The 18,291-nt window shown below is 36.6% G+C and overlaps 1 protein-coding gene and 1 non-coding gene across 17 annotated transcripts in view; both read right to left on the bottom strand.

Moving 5' to 3' along the window:
• Positions 1-726: 726 nt before the first annotated feature.
• SEC31A (SEC31 homolog A, COPII component) overlaps positions 727-18,291 on the bottom strand; it is a 72,770-nt gene continuing 55,205 nt past the window's right edge. For 12 of the 16 annotated variants that reach the window (XM_028124165.2, XM_028124166.2, XM_028124169.2 and 9 more), the window contains 5 exons: positions 11,402-11,460; positions 10,112-10,375; positions 7,328-7,447; positions 2,384-2,455; positions 727-1,316 (listed from right to left, as the gene is read on the bottom strand). In XM_028124165.2, coding sequence (XP_027979966.1) covers positions 1,137-1,316; positions 2,384-2,455; positions 7,328-7,447; positions 10,112-10,375; positions 11,402-11,460 — 695 coding nt within the window. In that variant the 3' untranslated portion in view covers positions 727-1,136. Of the gene's footprint in view, positions 1,317-2,383; positions 2,456-7,327; positions 7,448-10,111; positions 10,376-11,401; positions 11,461-13,026; positions 13,066-18,291 lie in introns of all 16 variants that reach the window. The other 4 variants (XM_088021133.1, XM_088021135.1, XM_088021134.1 and 1 more) reach the window with 1 other exon arrangement.
• Positions 3,913-4,019, bottom strand: LOC114224943 (U6 spliceosomal RNA). Its single transcript, XR_003612490.1, has one exon. It is a non-coding gene; the product is annotated as a U6 spliceosomal RNA (small nuclear RNA).

The raw sequence follows: 18,291 nt of genomic DNA, 5'->3' as shown, positions 1-18,291 counted from the left end.
TGAAAAATTATTAGTATCTAATTCTCAAGATTCTATGGGGACCATTATCTTTTGTTTACCACAGTTTTTTTTTTTTTTTTTTAAGATTTTACTTATTCGACAGAGAGAGACACAGCGAGAGAGGGAACACAAGCAGGGGGAGCGGGAGAGGGAGAAGCAGGCTTCCCGCTGAGCAGGGAGCCCAATGTGGGGCTCAATCCCAGGACCCTGGGACCATGACCTGAGTTGAAGGCAGACGCTTAACGACTGAGCCACCCAGGCGCCCCACCACACTGTTTGTTCTTAAGACAAATTATAATAAAATCACTTAACAGAAAAACGGGCTGAAAAATGTCTGCCTTTGATTCAGGAGTTAGAAATTAAAGTTTTCCTTCTAAATTTAAACCTCAGAGCTCTCGGTGACTTTAAAAAGTGGATGAACAAATTTCTAAATATAAACTGGAGATAATTCAATCTGAAAACTGAAACAGAATATTGAAAACATTTATTAATACAAAAAAGTCCAATGCATTCCACAGAATGAAAACGCTCAGTCTTTTCCAACAGATATTTAAAGCTAGTGATCCCACTCTTCATTAATCTTTGCTATAATCTATGTAGCAACCTCTAGATTTAGTTATTTGTTCAGGACCTGAGTGAAGCCAAAGACACAAAAACAGGGATTAAACTAAACTCTGAGCAGCTGTTTTTTTTAAAAAAAAAAAAAAAGACTATATACACATAAAATAGGATTACACACTTTAATGTGATTGACATAGAGGAAGAAGGGAGGACATGAAAGAAACTTAGTTTTAGCTCTGCTTTATGCATAACCAGATGCTCCTTTTCCAGAAAGTATACTGAGGTTTTAAAAACCACATTTTATCAGAATACTTCAGGAAAACACACTATGTGTAATCCAGGAAATACACTACTTGCAGAATAGGAAAATCATCATGGGCAATAAAAGATTAAAACAAAAGAAAGCACCTGGGTTTTGAGCAGTTCTAAGGTGAGTATATCTGCAGAAATGGTGTAAATGCTCTTGACTGGCTGTTATGGAAACATGCTAATGAGGATTGGTCCATATCTTAACATTTTTTAAAGTATGTTTCTTTGGAAAAATGGCAATATGGGCTGGGAGTAAAGATGTCCTTTTAGACACCCAGCTTATTGGCCTGGGTGAGAACGACTTTGAGAACTGGCATGAAAGCGGAGGTCTCACTGAAGTTGCTGGTGCTAACTATGTGGGTGTGGATGGTCAATCCTTCTGAGTAGTTTCGCGATTCAATGCTCCTTGCAATGTTGTGTAAACCACTGATGATTGTGGGTGAAAGCTGAAATAAAGGTAGAATCAAGAGAAAAAAATTAAATTAAGGAAGAATTTCCCATAAACCCTGATATTTAAAAGGAGACTGAAACAAATATTATAAAAAAGCAAATAAACCATTTAGCTTTTCTAGAAACAGTTTTTTGGACCAAGCAACTCTTTAAGTTATAAAGGAGAACCATGGCAAGATGATTAATGTAAGGAGATTATTATGAATTATGAACATGTATGAGTCAGTTAATTTTTTTATAGAAGCCAGCTTTCCTCCCCCAAGCTGAAATGCTAATGTCTTTCTCCACTTAAAAGAGTGTTAATTCTTCAAATATTTTAGATATAGCCTCACACCTTTTAAAACTTTTCCCACGCATATGAAGGAATTTAAAGGTTCTTAATCATTTTATCTCAACGTAAGGACCCAATGTACTCTAAAACCACGTCTACAGTAGAGACCCTAAACTTGTGGTCCACCTCCGTTCATAGGGCAGCAGCTACCATGTACTCAATTTATCAATTCTTCACTGCTTTTTGTAATCTTACCATCTCTTAAAACCGTAACATCTCGTTTTTATCCCATGTCATTACTTGGATCATATGCCTATACTTCTGAGGGAAGTATTTATTTTGGATCAGTCCATGGACCACACCACTTCCACTGTTACATCAACTTTCTTTGGTTTGGTTCTCATGACATGAGTGGTTATTTTTATCTGATGGGACTGATGTGAGGAATGGAGAAGAGGAATGTTGAAATGCAGAAAATATAGCTACACATAAAATGAACAGAAGGCCAGTTACCTTAGGGCCAATACAAGGCAGATTATATTTCTACTCTTTGTTATAAGAAAAGTTAAAATTGCACGCCTATCTCACACACACACATACACACACCCTCTCTCCTATTCCCTCATCCCCAAATTTAAATGACATATAAAATTCAGTTAGAGAAAGCCCATTCTATCACTGTCATCACAATTTTGCCCCCAAATATATTACATGCTAGTGCTGATGAGATGCTTATTTACTAGAAACTAGGAATAAATGATTATCATGAATCCTTTTTCCCCACAAACTTACTGTCTGTTCCCTAAGTTTATCATACAGAAACTCCAAGCGTTTGCTGGCATCATCTAGCTTCCTCTTGGTTTGCTGTAGGAGAGGAAAAACAGATGTGTTACATTTGGATACTTAACTTTTATCCAAAGACCTGACCCATCTCATTTCACTAACCCTTACACTCCCGATGCTGAACAGCTTCATTTTATAAAGAAATGGAGGCAACTATGACTCAGAAACTTGAACAGACCATTAGGACAGAGTTCAGTAACCTATTAACGGGGAAGGGTAGGAGGATAAGGGGCTTCCTTCTGGAGTGCAAACTGGAGTAGTGGTTGGATTTCACATGGACTGTCAGCTCATTTGACAAGGTGTGTGCATGTATAATTGCACTATCCACAAGCAACAGGAAGGGCCATCTGGAGGCAGCAGTGGGTCACTGTATTACAGAAAAGAGGATCTAAGGACAGCTATTTACAATGGCAGCAAACACAGAAGTGAACTGGAATCTTACTGTAACCTTTCAAAAATATTACTTATATACTCAGTCACATTAATATGTTTATTAATCCTGCTTCTGAGCTTTCTTTATTTCTTTTTTTTTTTTTTAAGTAGGATCCATGCCCAGGTGGAGTCCAACGTGGGGCTTGAACTCATGACCCCCGAGATCAAGACCTGAGCTGAGATCAAGAGTTGGATGCTTAACTGATGGGGCAACCCAGGTGAGGAAGAAACCCTCTTTCTGAGCTTTTAAAACACCAAGAAGAAGAAAAAAAAAGAAAATTACCTTCTGGTGGCTTAAGATTACTAAAAGGCAAGTAGTAAAATGAGTTCTTAAATCAAGGAGTCCTCCCACCTCCCAATCCTTGTTCTAGAAATATAGTGAGAGAAAACTATTCTAAAACTAAAATTAAAAGTTTCAATTACAATGTGATTAACCTAATAATGTATATTATGCAACAGCTTTAGAAATGACACTGTTTTTCAGTATTTATTGAGTGCCTACTATGTGCCATGCTTATGTCTCAGGGACCTCAAATTCTATTGGGTGGGAAAAAGATACTAAATAAACAGTATGTTGTAGATGAGATGGTGATGAATGCCATGAGGAAAGACTTAACAGAGTGAGGGGCTAGAAGTATTAGGAGTATGAGGTAGTAAAGAAAGGCCACATAGCTACTGGGACATTTGAGAAACCTGGAACAAGGGTGGAGTGAGTAATGCAGTTATGTGGGGAAAGATTCCACGCAGAAGGAGCAGCAAGTACAAAGCTGTCGATGCTGACATGCTCTTGGTATGTTGGAGGAAGGAATGTCAATCCATCAAAAGAGAAAGGAAAAGCTCTGAATATTTCCCCATGGAGATGATGTTAGCTGTGAGTTTTTCATATACAGCTTTTATTATGTTGAAGTATGTTCCCTCTATACCTACTTTGTTGAGGGTTTTTATCAGGAATGGATTTTGTACTTTGTCAAATGCTTTTTCTGCATCTATTGAAATGACCATGTAGGTTTTTATCCTTTCTCTGCTGGATGTGATGCATCACTTTGATTGGTCTGTGAATATTCACAAATTTGTCTGTCATCCTTGTGCAGGGACCATGCTAATCTTCTCTATATTGGTCCAATTTTAGTATATGTGCTGCTGAAGTAAGCAATTAATTGATCTTTGAATACTGAACCAGCCTCGCATCCCAAGCATAAATCCCACTTGACTGTGGTGAATAATTTTTTGTTTGTTGGTGAATGATTTTCTTTTAAAGATTTATTTATTTATTTGAGAGAGAGCAAGCACATGAGTGGGGGGAGGGGCAGAGAGAAAGGGAGAGAGAATCTCAAGCAGACTCTGAACTGAGCACAGAGCCTGATGTGGGGCTCGATCTCATGACCCCAATATCATGACCTGAGATGAAACCAAGAGTCAGAAGCTCAACCGATTGAGCTACCCAGGTGCTCCTGTGAATGACTTTTTTAACGTATCAATATACCAATGGCATTTTTCATAGAACTAGAACAAATAATCCTGTAATTTGTATGGAACCATAAAAGACCCCAAATAGCCAGAGCAATCTTGAAAAAGAACAGCAAAGATGAAGGTGTCACATTCTGTACTTCAAATTATATTACAAAGCTGTAGTAATCAAGACAGTATGATACTGGCACAAAAATAGACACACAGATCAATGAAACAGAATAGAAAATCCAGAAATAAACTCACAATTATATGGTCAAATAATCTTCGACAAAGGAGGCAAGAATACCCAATGGGAAAAAGACAGTCTTTTTAACAAATGGTGTTAGGAAAACTGGACAGCTACATGCAAAAGAATGAAACTGGACCACTTTCTCACACTATACACAAAAATAAACTCAAAATGGATTAAAGACCTAAATATAAGACAGGAAACCATAAAAATCCTAGAAGAGAACACAGGCAGTAATTTCTCTGACATTAGCCATAGCAACATTTTTCTAGATATGTCTCCTCAAAGGAAATAAAAAGCAAAAATAAACTACTGGGACTACATCAGAATAAAAAGCTTCTGCACAGCAAAGGAAACAATAAACAAAACTGAAAGGCAATGTACTGAATGGGAGAAGATATTTGCAAATGACATATCCAGTAAAGGGTTAGTATCTAAAATATATAAAGAACTGATATAACTCAACACCCCCTCCCAAAAAATAATCCAATTAAAAAATGGGCAGAAGACATGAATGACATTTCTCCAAAGAAGACATACAGGTGGTCAGTAGACAAATGAAAAGATGCTCAATATCACTCATCATCAGGGAAATACAAATCAAAACTACAATGAAGTATCACCTCACATCTGTCAGAATGGCTAAAATCAACAACACAAGAAACAACATAGTGTTGGTGAGGATATGCAGAAAGGGGAACCCTCTTGCACTATTAGTAGGAATGCAAACTGGTGTAGCCACTCTGGAAAACAGTATGGAGGTTCCTCAAAAAGTTAAAAATAGAACTACCCTATGATCCAGCAAGCGTACTACTGAGTACTTACCCCCAAAATACAAAAACACTAATTCAAAGGGATACATATACCCCTATGTTTATTGTAGCATTATTTACAATAGCCAAACTATGGAAGCAACCCAGTATCCATTGATAGATGAATGGATAAAGAAGATGTGGTATATATACACAACAGAGTATCATTCAGTCATAAAAAGAATGAAATTTTGCCATTTGCAACAACATGGATGGAGCTAGAGAGTATAATGCTAAATACATTAAGTCATTCAGAGAAAGACAAATATATGATTTCACTCACATTTGGAATTTAAGAAACAGAATAAACTACCAAAGGAAAAAAAAAGAGAGAGAGACAAACTAAGGAACAGACTCTAAACTACAGAGAAGAATATGATCGTTCCCAGAAGGCAGGTGGATGGAAGGATGGGTGAAATAGGTGATGGGGATTAATGAGTGCGCTTATCATGATGAGCACTCAGTACTGTACAAAATTGTTGAAGCACTGTATTATATACCTGGAATGAATTAAAAAAAAAGAGAGAAGAAAAGAGAGAAAGAGATGAAGATATCAAGCATAACATCACAAACTAAGTCATGCTGCAAAATTACCTTGTGTTGTCTGGACATAACTTAAGTGAAAATACGTATTACAGCCATATTGTAAAAATGATTCCAGCTATTGATGAAACGGATTTGTGTGGAGGAGAACCCTGATAGTCCCTGCTCAAAGTTAATCTCATCTAGCTACCAGCAGGAGCGCTACCCCAGGGGCAGAGTCAGTTGGGCAGGATAGGATATTAGGACTTTCTCCCCTAACTGGTTACAGAAATTACAGGAACAGTTTGTCTTTTGTGGTTCTCTTCTGCCCAGGGCTCCTGTGGACCCAGAAGGAAGATGATATGTTGACCTAGAGGAGTTTAAACTCAACAAAAATTTATTGAGCTGGGCTGTGTACTACGTGTCTTCTCAACCTCTCTATACTGACTCATGCCTGAAGGAGGGCTGGAGTTTTCCTTCATTTTTATTAGGACTCTTCTATTTTTGAATGACTGTGTCCTATTTAGAGGTGTTCACAGGGGACAGTGTATGCCAGGCTATCTGCTTCATCTGCTCTCTGTTCCTCACTCAGTGTTTCCATCACTTCCAGAATGCTAGGCACGACGCTAACCTTTCCCTGCCTCTGCTTTCCTGACACATTTAGTACAGGGAATAGCCTTCTAAAGGACCAGCAGAAAGCTGCACATATTAATACTTAATGTTTGATGAAACAACAAATTCCAGAAGCTATTTTTCAAGCAGACAAGTGGCCAGTGGCTAAATAAACATATTCAATGTTTACTGGCAGAAATTGAGATTTCATCTAAAACAAGACCAGCTTTGTTGGATTTTTGTTGTTGCCAATATACACAGGCATCCTCTCAATAAACTAAGTAAAATCAGTTGCTTTAACTGTGAATATGACTCTAGACTCTAAAACAATTATTTTTAAGATCTTTGCAAAGTTACGTATGATTATCTACTTTTAAAAGCTTTGATCTAAGCTCAGAAAGAAAGCCCAAACCTCAATTTCTTACATACCACCATTCTGTTCTATTTATGTGCCAAACACGAGGTTTGCTACTGAGAGGCAGTGCAGCATAGTGAGTGAGAGCATAAATTCTGGACCTAAGCTGGGTTTGAATTCTGGCTCTGACCTTGGGTGTTACTTAACAGCTTTTTGCTTACTTTAGTTGTCTGTAAAATAAAGATAACAAATTTACCTACCATGGGGTTGTTGTGAGGATTAAATATTTACATATAAAAGAAATTAAATACATTTTTATATGTAAAGCAAACTATGTAAGTGCTAGTTTTATTACTATTGTACAAACTTCTAAAGTATATCTTGTAAGACTTCATGCAATTACACAAGAGCTCCATAAGTGATTATTTTAAATAAGCAAAATATGAGAAAAAAATACATACAGGATCTGTGGCTGAAGAGAGGCAGCGCTGAATAAGATCCTCAAATGTGGTCTTTAGAATGAGGTGCTCATCTGGAATAGGTTTCTTGGTAATTTTTTCTGTTGGCAAAGACTGCACATGCTGGAAGAAATAATACCATAAAATGACCAGAAATGACCAGAAACTATACACAAAGCCCTGAAACTCTGTGATAAAGAGAAACCAACTAACTACCTTGTAGATAGGCTGTTAAAATCAAATGACAAATTAACATGTGAAATCCCTTGGGGATAAGTAAAAATGAAAATCAGATATTCAGTAGAAGGTACAGGCTTCTACAGCTTTGATTTTCAAAAACAGAACTGGATATAAAGAATTTGGTCAATTATGGAACATATGTTGGTTACTACTGTATGTATCTGGTGGGAATAGACAGCAGACCTACGATGCCAGTAGGAAATAAAAAGAACAAGGCATTTACAAAGCTGGCTAGAGTGGCTGCTTGCTCTGCTTGTTGGCTCATTTGTTTATCTTGGCATTCTTCTATTCTTTGGTTTACTCTTGAAGGTTGGTAACTGGTCTATCATCAAACTGCAAGATTTTTTTTTTTAAGATTTTATTTATTTATTTGAGAGAGAGCAAGCGTGAGAGAGAGCACAAGTAGGGGGAGGGGCAAAGGCAGAGGGAGAAGCAGGCTCTCCACTGAGCAGGGAGCCTGACGTGGGGCTCGATCCCAGGACCCTGAGAGCATTACCTGAGCCAAAGGCAGCCGCTTAACTGAGCCACCCAGGTGCCCCCAAACTGCCACAATTAAGTCAAAAGCTGGGATATAAGAGACCATGATGTTACTGAATGTATAGATGGAAAGACAAAGAAGGAATGTTTGTTTTTAAAGTTCTGATTTATTAGTTCATTCATTCAAAAATATTAGGCAATTATGTGCTAGGCACTGACTGTGTATTTGTGAGCCAATTCAGAAATGATCTCAACTCTCTGGCAATTCACTAGGCTAAAAGAAGAAAAAGAAAGTTTTAAAGTGTCATAAAAAAAAGTACATTTACTATCTTAATGAAAGATGTTACTTGAAAAAAAAGTAAAAAAATAAAATGCCATCAATACATGTTAAGATAGCAACTGTATTGCTATTTAATTGCTAATAAGTTAACAGTAATGGAACCAACAGATAATATAACTAGAATTTAACTGAGGGGAAAGCTCTCTCCAGGAAATTATATCAGAAGGACAAGTAGGAGTTAACGAGTTAAATAAGAAAGGAAAAGCATTCCGGGTAGAGGAAGAACATGTACAAAGGAAGGATCATGATACGGGGGACGAAAAGGAGGCCAGTGTAGCTGGAACAGAGAGACAGCAAGGAGGAGTAAGAAGCTGAGGGCTTCCAGACAATGTTAAATACTTTGGTCTTTATCCTCAGAGCAATGCTTTAAACAAAGAGGAGACAAGACCACATAGATGGATCAAAGGCAGACTAATTAGAGGATCCTGCTCTGCTGAAAATTGGGGATGAAGGCAGCATAGATTAGACTGGAAGTGTAGACCAGGGATTTGAGAGAGATTTTAAAATAGTACCAACAAAATTTAGGGATAGATTTGAAAGTGGGATTAAAGGAAAAGAGTATAAAGATGATTCTCAGGTTTTCGGCTAGATTAAATAGGAAGGATTATGGTGCCATTCACTGAAACAGGAAACATCAAGTTTTTGAAGGCCAGGTTTGGGAGGGCTATAAGGGTTTAAGGGGTATAAGGCTTCAGAAATGTTGAGTGTGAGGTGCCTCGGAGACATCGAGGTAGGCAGGTAGCTGGATGTAATGGCCTGTCTGAACACATACATCTTGTGCAGCATTCCCTTCCGATGGTAACTGAGTTTCTGGTATAGATGAGTAAAGCATGAACACCCCAGGTCTAAACAAAAGTGAATGGCTGGGTAGCTTCCCAAACTAGCATAGACTTGTAATCATAAAAAAAAATTAACAATGCATTTTTATAATTTATAGTCCTGTGGAAAAAAAGTCAGTTCTCCCACTTCCATCAAAACACTGGTTTTTATAATTCAGAAGTTCCTTAGGCAGAACTATCTATTAATATGAAAGCATACCCTTGTGATAGAGATACATCTTTATAAATTTGACTTTAGTGAATCAAAGACAAAACCAGAACTAGTTTTATACTTTGGGCAGGGATTTGTTTCATCTTCTTATGTTAATTTTGACCCAAGCTCTTCACTTTTCATGAACAGATCAAAATGTTTATCTTTGTATGTCTAAGTCAATTACATGTGATATTTTTATCATCTAGAACCCTGCCAACTAGCTGTACGTGAAAAGCAAGTACAAATTTACATCTCCATCTGAAGGTATGCTGTATATTATTAGCTCTTACACATACACAAGAAAAGATATAACTCATTACATTTTTATTTTATATTTTAAAGGGAAAACCTCTGGAAATAGCTTCTGCTTAGCAAGCCTGGCTGGAAATATGGATTCAACTGATCTAAAATTATGGCTACGGATTAGGTCAAATGAAATACTGCAATTGTCAAGTTAGTGTAAACATACACTAGCAAATATATGAGCCTCTTCTAGAAAGTTTACGGCCATGTAATTGAAAAATATCTATGCATGATCGATCTTAAAAAAAGGGTTACTATTTTTTATTTAGGTTGTCTTAATTGAAACCAAATTTAGATGTTCATTAGTAAAGGTGTAAACATCAAAGTTAACACATTAAAAAAATGAACTGAAATAGAGCCATCTCCCCATTCCACTTATGCAGATTTACTGTTACCTGGATGGTATTTCCAATAGGAGCCCCTGGGGCGCCTTCAATATTGGGCTTGGAGAAAGATGGTGGCATGCCTGGTTGACTGAGGGGTTGTTGTATGCCATGGAAGGTCTGGCCACCTGCAAGATGTGGCTGTGGAAATGAAGCTTGGCTTGACAGAGGTACGGGAGCTGAAGGCTGTTGCGGCAGCATCTGTGACTGGGGGTCACCCAAAGGGTTCATGATTGGTGATGTGATGGGAACAGGAGGCATAAAGTTTTCAGGCATCTTTTAAAAGACAGAAATAAGAGACACCAAGCATAAGAAAAAGAGTATCATTTACTCACCTTTAAATAAGGTTAACATTAAAAAAAGAAAAATAGAATACTTTTTTCAAATGAAATCTTATGCAGAATTTTAGAGTAAAACATAAAAGTAGAGCTAATCTGGCTAAGAACGATAGAGAGCTCAAAACTGGACCTCTGTTTCCCCTTTGTCTTCCACACTTCCTCTCATATGGGGAGCCAAAACAGGCGTTTTGAAAGAGGATGTTAAAGTCTAGAGGATTATATCTAGCCATAGTGGAATCAGATACGCCAAATGTGTGTTTGTATTTAATGTGATCACGATGTAATACTCTTCCTAGATTACTAAGTGGATATTACCTGTCAATTCAATCATATTAAAAGTAGTAGATTAAATTTCTAATTATTACTAACCTAAATTTTGGGTTTTTTTGACCATTAAGTGCTCCCAATTTTATTGTTATGACCTCTCATTACTATATAAGGAAAAGAAATCACCAGAAGTTAAAAACAAAAAGTAGAAATGTTTGGGAAGAAAGAAGGAGAGAAGAATCTTATCTTGTGCTCCAACAGCTCTCAACAGTTACTGACAGTTAAACAGTGCTCAACTATAAGGTTATTTCTTCATTCATACTATGTGATAGACAAAACAGTCCAAAATATAATTACCAAATTCATGACTACTGTTGGAAACAAAAGATCAAAGTAACCCCAAAAAGAAAAAAAATCATTGAAAAATTTTGTTTCCTACTCTTTGAAAGAGACCTGTTGGGAATTTACATCTTGTCTTCTAATGGGAATTAAATTCACACCACCATATTGTTGTGTTTTTTTTTTTAACTTTCTTTCCTTCCCTTCATGGAATAGAAGATGCAAGCTGAAGTACACTTAAACCTATCAATCAGTAAGCTTTGCTTTTAAAAGGACCAGTGAAGGATAGTGTGTTCCAGGTGGCTTTGTGATTAGTAGAACATCTGCAGGCAACTGGATGGACAGCTTTTTCTAGTACCTTCTTCTTCTTAGGTACTCTGTTCAAAGCTGGAGGATCATTCCAACCATTCTGAGGACCTATAACAGATAATAAAGGGCATTTTCCTTTAGAATTCTGAAAAGAAGAAAACAATTGTATCCATCTTATAATACCTTCAAATTCTGCCTTAACCCCGAGGACAACTCACAAAAGTTTTACCAGCTGAGCTTTGGGGATCACTCTGAAGCCCTGGATCCTCAAACTCATTCCCTCAAATATTCACAAGGCCTTGGCTTACCAGGCAAGATAACTTGATATTATTTCCATTTAAAGTGAAAGAGCTGTACTAAATTTAGGGATAGTGAAGTCTTCATGTCTATATAGATGTATAATCTTCAAAGATCAGTTAGAAATTTTCTCTTAATAAAGAAAAAATAAATCACCTGAGTCTGCTAAAAAATAAAAAAAACCTACTTTTGCTATATTCAGCATACAGAAAAGAATAAAAGTGACAATCTCCTATTTCCCAAGAGAGCAATTCAATATAAGCAAAATCATCCATATGGCAGAAACACTGTTAAAAAAAAGGTCTCAACTACACAATACTGCAATTTCACCATCTTTGCCTTAGGAATTATTTATAAAGTAGAAAGCATTTAAGTATCTGTGATAAGATTTTTTTAATGCCACACACAAAAAATTTCAGGTTGGCAGCAAATAGAAAATTAAATTACTGTCAACTTTAGTAAATTTCCCCTAAAAATCCCCCAAAACCCTTCATCTCAAAGTGAAAAACAGACATCAGTAGCAGAATTCATTAAGTACTTTAATGCCAGTATCTTTAAAGAAAACATGCCAGAAATAAAGATAGGATAATTTTAAAATCAAAATGTAATCATTTTAAATTTCATTGATTTTTGTGTATGTTTATAGTTAAAGCAAAAATATTGCTCCTCTTTCAACAAATTAGACATTCTTTCAGAATTTTACCTTTTACTTGTTTTATTGATGTCCATATTAAATCACACAAAATTGCTTAGCAGACCAAAGAACCTGTGATCCATACATAATGCCACAGAAATTTTTTAAAAAACTAGATCTTCCAACAGCATGTATTCATTTGCCTTTTTTAAAGTTTACTTATTTTTTTTAGTAAAGTGGCTCAAACTCATGACCCTGAAAGTAAGAGTCATGTGTCCTTCTGAGCCAGCCAGGTATCCTTCATTTGCCTTTTTAATTTTCTACAGGTTTGCTAAGAAACAGACTGCCAAATGAGCTTCAAAACACTCAAGAGCTAATCACAAAATATTAAGCTACATGCTGCTGTTTAACAAATTCTCAAAGTTCTGATCATAGGTAGAGAATCATTCAAATCTCTCATCATGTTCTAGTCTTACTCCTATCTAAGACAATCTTGATATAGTCATTGTCTTTATGATTATGTAAAATAGACGACTTTAATGATTTAAAGCTACTGTGTCACCATGTTAATTCAATCAGTTCTAAGATTTGATTTGATTAAGAAGTCAAATTAAAAAAATGATACTGATCAGATTTAGAATATCATCAACTTTGAGGTTCACATGCATTATTGTGAATGGTCATTCATTAACTATATTCAATGATTGAAAAATTTCCAAAGATATATTTTATAACCAATTCACCTTCCAACATAGGTGCCTGGTCTTGCATAGATTGATTTTCTGTAGACAAAATGTAAAAGTCACTTAAACAGCATTAGCATCAAAAACATTCTAAACTCTATTTCTCATTTTGTAATTGCTTCTCCCTCCATCAACCCAAAAAGGAAAAAACTAATTTTATAAGGGGAAAAAAAACTTCTTTTTAATCAAGTCATGTGAAATGTCTTCTATCTAATTAAGAAAATCAGTTTTTGGGTAAATCAAATTCATTTAGGTTGTGTCAGATCCAATTAACTTTTTTTTTTTTTAAAGATTTTATTTATTTATTTGACAGACAGAGACACAGTGAGAGAGGGAATACAAGCAGGGGGAGTGGGAGAGGGAGAAGCAAGCTTCCCGCCGAGTAGGGAGCCCGATTACGGTGCTCGATTCCAGGACCTGGAATCATGACCTGAGCCGAAGGCAAATGCCTAACGACTGAGCCACCCAGGCACCCCTCCAATTAACTCTTAAACATCACTTTTTTCTCTTACTGTGCTGTTTAAGAAAAAAATTTTGTTCCTGCCTATTTAAAATAGTATTTCCCTGTTTGCATGGATTTTTTTTCCTACTATTTGATCAATAACATCACTGGTGGGGGGAGCATTTAGCACTAGTTAAAGCTGTCAATCAAAATCAGCTGAGGATTTTGTTAAAATGCAGATTCTAATTCACTGTGTATAGGGAAGGGCCTGAGATTCTATTGTTCCAGCTAGCTCCCAAGTAATGCCAATGCTGCTTGCTGGTCAAAGCCCTCTTTTAGTACGGATTTAAAGAAAAATGGGAGGCCTTCTACACTGTCCTGTAGACATCAGCGCTGTACTTGTTAAAGATAAGAATGTCAATCTTAGCAAGGTGGTGCCACTTTACTGCCAGATTTGGGAGGCTGCATCCTGATGAAACTGTAATTTCATGTAATTCATGTCACACCATGAATATAAGCATAAATGACAATAGGCCCAGTAAATATGTAACCATCTTATATGGTCTTTTCTGTAAAAATATATGGATTTGCAGACTGTTTAGCACAAGCTTTCCAGAAACCACTACTTAAGAGAATGGAAGTTTCTGGCAGTGGACAAGAGGAAAAAAGGCTGAAAACTAACACAGCAATGCCAAAATGATCAGATATTCAGGGTCAGGCCAGGCCCAGCCTCAAATCAAAAGTATGCAGTGGAGGTACATTATATGCACATATAACTTATAGAACAAGCCAACTTCTTCATCAAGGGCTTAACTAGAGAAAGAAGTGATCGAGGATTTCCTATTTTTTATAAGTGATTTCCTATTTTTGTCTTGCCTTACACGACGACTTTACAACCTAATTCCCCATGCAAGATACAACCTCATAGCACTACTGTCAGTAAAGCCTTGGGAGTCACTGTGTGTGCATTATTACAGAGGACTGACGTGATGCACAACTACTGATGTACTCTCTAGCATAAGACTTCCACTTCTGGGCGGAGGGAGCCCGTATATTACAAACCTAAAGTACCAGAAATACCTTGACCTTGACCCTTTTCTTCTAGAACATAGTTTCAACAACATGCCTACTCTCCTGGCCCAGGAGAGGCAGGAGGAGGAGAGCAGTCTCCCCTCTAACTTCTCATGGCAGTGACTCAAGCCCTGGGAATTGAAGCCTGGGAGGGTATCCTGAGATTTCACAATCAGCACACTATTAGCACAAAAAAGTTTCTGGAGCAACTTCACAGGACCCTTTGGTAAAATGACTCTAAATTTGTAATGAAATCAAATCAAATTCAAAACTAGGAATGACACTTCATCAAAATCAGAAACAAAAAGACTCACAACAGGAATGGATAGCCAATGAGCTAGCTCACATAACTCGAGGGTACAGATGTCTTGTTGGGTAGAAAGTAACAGTTGTACAATAATCAAAGTTCTCCCTCAAAATATATGTCTGACTCCTCCCAACCTCAAACCATGTAATATATTTAGCCCAGATAATCCTTGTTCAAATCTCTTATCAATTTAGTGCAGTTTTGTCTCAGGTATAACTCTAACCCTTTTCAATCTTTTTGCTTTTATGTCTTTAAATTGACTGTTTAAATATGACTTTTTAAAAACACAATTAAATTGACCTCTGTAAATACACTTTAATAGCCACATTAGGTAAAGCAAGCTACATGAACAACAAGAATATCTCTAAGAAACAGTATTATAGATGTGCAAAATGATACTCTTGGTCAGCATTTTAAAATTTCAACACCGCATAGTCATTTAGAAAAATCAATACAGCATAGTCTAATCTTGGACATAATTCTCTCATAAAACTGTAAAGAAAGATAATTTTTTTTACTCTTTCCCAAAAAAACTATAAAATGATGATAAATCTTACTTTTTTTAGAACATGACATGGACTCTAAAGGGCATGAAAAAAATGGTTCATGGTGTAATGTTAGGAAAACCTGTAAGAGGAGTGCCTGGGTGACTCGGTTAAACGTGTGACTCTTGATTTTGGCTCAGGTCATGATCTCATGGTGGTGAGATCGAGCCCCATGATGAAACTCATGCTGGGCATGGAGTCTGCTTAAGATTCTCTCTCTCTCCCCCTCCCCACCCCGGCTTGTGCTCTCTTACACTCTCCCTCTCTCTCAAAAAAACCCCAACCAACTGTAAGATGTAAAATGGTATGTGTGTGTATTATGATCTCAATTCTTGAAAAATACAAGCACACAATGAGATACTAGTTCTTACCCATTAGAATGGCTAGAATCAAAAAAATAGAAAACAGTAAGGGTTGGTGTAGATGTGGAAAACAGTATGATTGTTCTTCAAAAAATTAAATACTGAATTAAATATTGAATTTGATCCAGTAATTCCATTTCTGGGTATATACCCAAAAGAACTGAAAGCAAAGACTTTAACAGATATTTGTATATCCATGTTCAAGTAGCATTATTTACAATAGCTAAAATGCCCATGTGCAGATGAATGGATAAACAAAATGTGGTATATATATATATACAGTGAAATATTATTCAGGTTTTTTAAAGAGGAAAGTTCTGATACATGCTACAACATGGATGAATCTTGGAGAGAGTGAAATAAGCCAGTCACAAAAGAACAAATATTGTGATTCTACTTATATGAGATACCTAGAGTGGTCAAATTCACAGAGACAGAGAGTAGAACAGTGGTTACCAGGGGATGGGGGAAATAGGGAGTTATTTAATGGTTACATCGTTTCAGTGTGGGATGACAAAAAAGTTCTGGAGACAGTGTGATGGTTTTCCAGCAATGTGAATGTACTTAATGTCACTGAACTATATATACTTAAAAATGGTTAAAATGGTAAATTTTATGTCAGTATATTTTACCACATTAAAAAATATATATATATTTTAAAGATTTTATTTATTTATTTGACAGAGAGAGACACAGCGAGAGAGGGAATGAAAGCAGGGGGAGTGGGAGAGGGAGAAGCAGGCCTCCCACTGGGCAGGGAGCCCGATGTGGGGCTTGATCCCAGGACCTTGGGATCATGACCTGGGCGGAAGGCAGATGCTTAATGACTAAGCCACCCAGGTGCCCCTAAAAATATTTTTAATATATGCATACACACATACATATAGGTAAGTATATATGTGTATGAAGGGAATAAATTAAGCCTGTATTAGTGCTTATATTTGAGTGGTAGAATTACAGAAAATTTAAATTTTATTCTTTATACTATTTGGAGTCTTTAAAAATCCTACAGTGAAAAATTAATAAAAATCAAGGAAAAAATAATTTAAAAACTGAATATGGCACGGAATTGGAGGCCCTTATCCACCTTAGTGTAGGGATCAGTTCTCCACAATGTCTTTGGGGAAGGAAGAGGGAACTACTTGGTCTCACATATAGGAGTTGCAAACCATCTTTACTTGAAACCCACTTCTCAATGAGAACCTTCATAGGTATTCTTTCAAAAGCATAATGTGGGATCTATACTTTGGCTAAGATACTTCTCAGTGGATTCATGGAAAAATATTAGTGGTATGGAGACTAGGCTAGAAGACAATCTGAGACAGCATCCTTCTCAACCACATACCTCCCCTTTCCCCTATAAGCCTAGTATGTCACATTAAAAATAAAAGGGTTGGGGTGCCTGGGTGCACAGCCAGTGAGTTAAGTGTCAGACTCTTGGTTCTGGCTCAGGTCATGATCTCATGGTGGTCGTGGGATCGAGCCCCACAACAGGCTCCATGCTCAGTGTGGAGTCTGCTTCAGATTCTTTTTCCTTCCCCTTCTTCCCTTCCCTGCTCACATGCTCTCTCTCTCTAAGAAATAAAATCTTTAAAAAACAAAAGGGTCACGGAATTAAAAATTAAAGTTTAGAAAGACATGAATCCTTGAGGTCATTTTCCAATGACACAAGATAAAACAATTATCCAAAGAAAAGTAATAAGGGGGGTTATCTTGTTTTCTTTTATTTACTTAAAAGGTTAAACCAGATACTTATAATAAATTTGAGTAAGGAATATTTATGAAAATTTAAAAAAATCTTTTTCAGGACAGTTTTGTGAAAATACATAACATTATGCCGCTTCAAGACTATTTTATGTGACAAAGCACAAGACTATATACCTAAATTAAATCTTCCATTGTTTAACAAAATCAATAACGTTCACTCAAAGACAGTTTCATGACAGCTTGAAGGTAACTTTATCAGAAAACAATTTTTTGAGTAAAATTCTAAGGCCTTCATATTTGAAAGTGCCCTTCCTTAGTAATAACATACATTAAATCAGGAGGGAGAAAAGAGTGACAGGCAGTATCCTAATTATCCTAAAGAGTAAAACAGAGAAAACTTCCTGCTTTGTGTGTTGCCACCACTGAAAGGACACTGTCCTATCCTAACTCAGGCTGTTGTTACTTTATATCTAGAACTGAGAGAGGACTGTTTTCTGACTCTGCCATGCTGTCCACAGTCTGTTTTGTAGGACCACCACTTCCACATTAACCTCCCTCAAGTACCACTTTGACCACGCCTTTCAGCAGTTCAAACCCCTTCGTAAGCACCTTTCTTCTTACTGTATGAATTATAAACTTCTTGCCCTGGCATTTAAGGCTTTCCAAAACTTGGCTCAAATATAAATTTTATGTTCCAACTTACAACAAAGCTATGTGCTGTTCACTAGAAACGTACTGTCCTTTTCTGCCTCCCTACCTCTGCTGGGACTAATTCTGATGATAGACCAAACAAGTACTCATTAAGAATTTACTGAATGAATGTTCTGATGA

Source organism: Eumetopias jubatus, unplaced genomic scaffold (assembly GCF_037043125.1).
Source record: "Eumetopias jubatus isolate StellerSeaLion01/CBP00866 unplaced genomic scaffold, mEumJub1_p1.0 scaffold_2, whole genome shotgun sequence".
NCBI classification, from domain to species: domain Eukaryota; kingdom Metazoa; phylum Chordata; class Mammalia; order Carnivora; family Otariidae; genus Eumetopias; species Eumetopias jubatus.
This window is presented reverse-complemented; position numbering and strand designations above follow the sequence as displayed.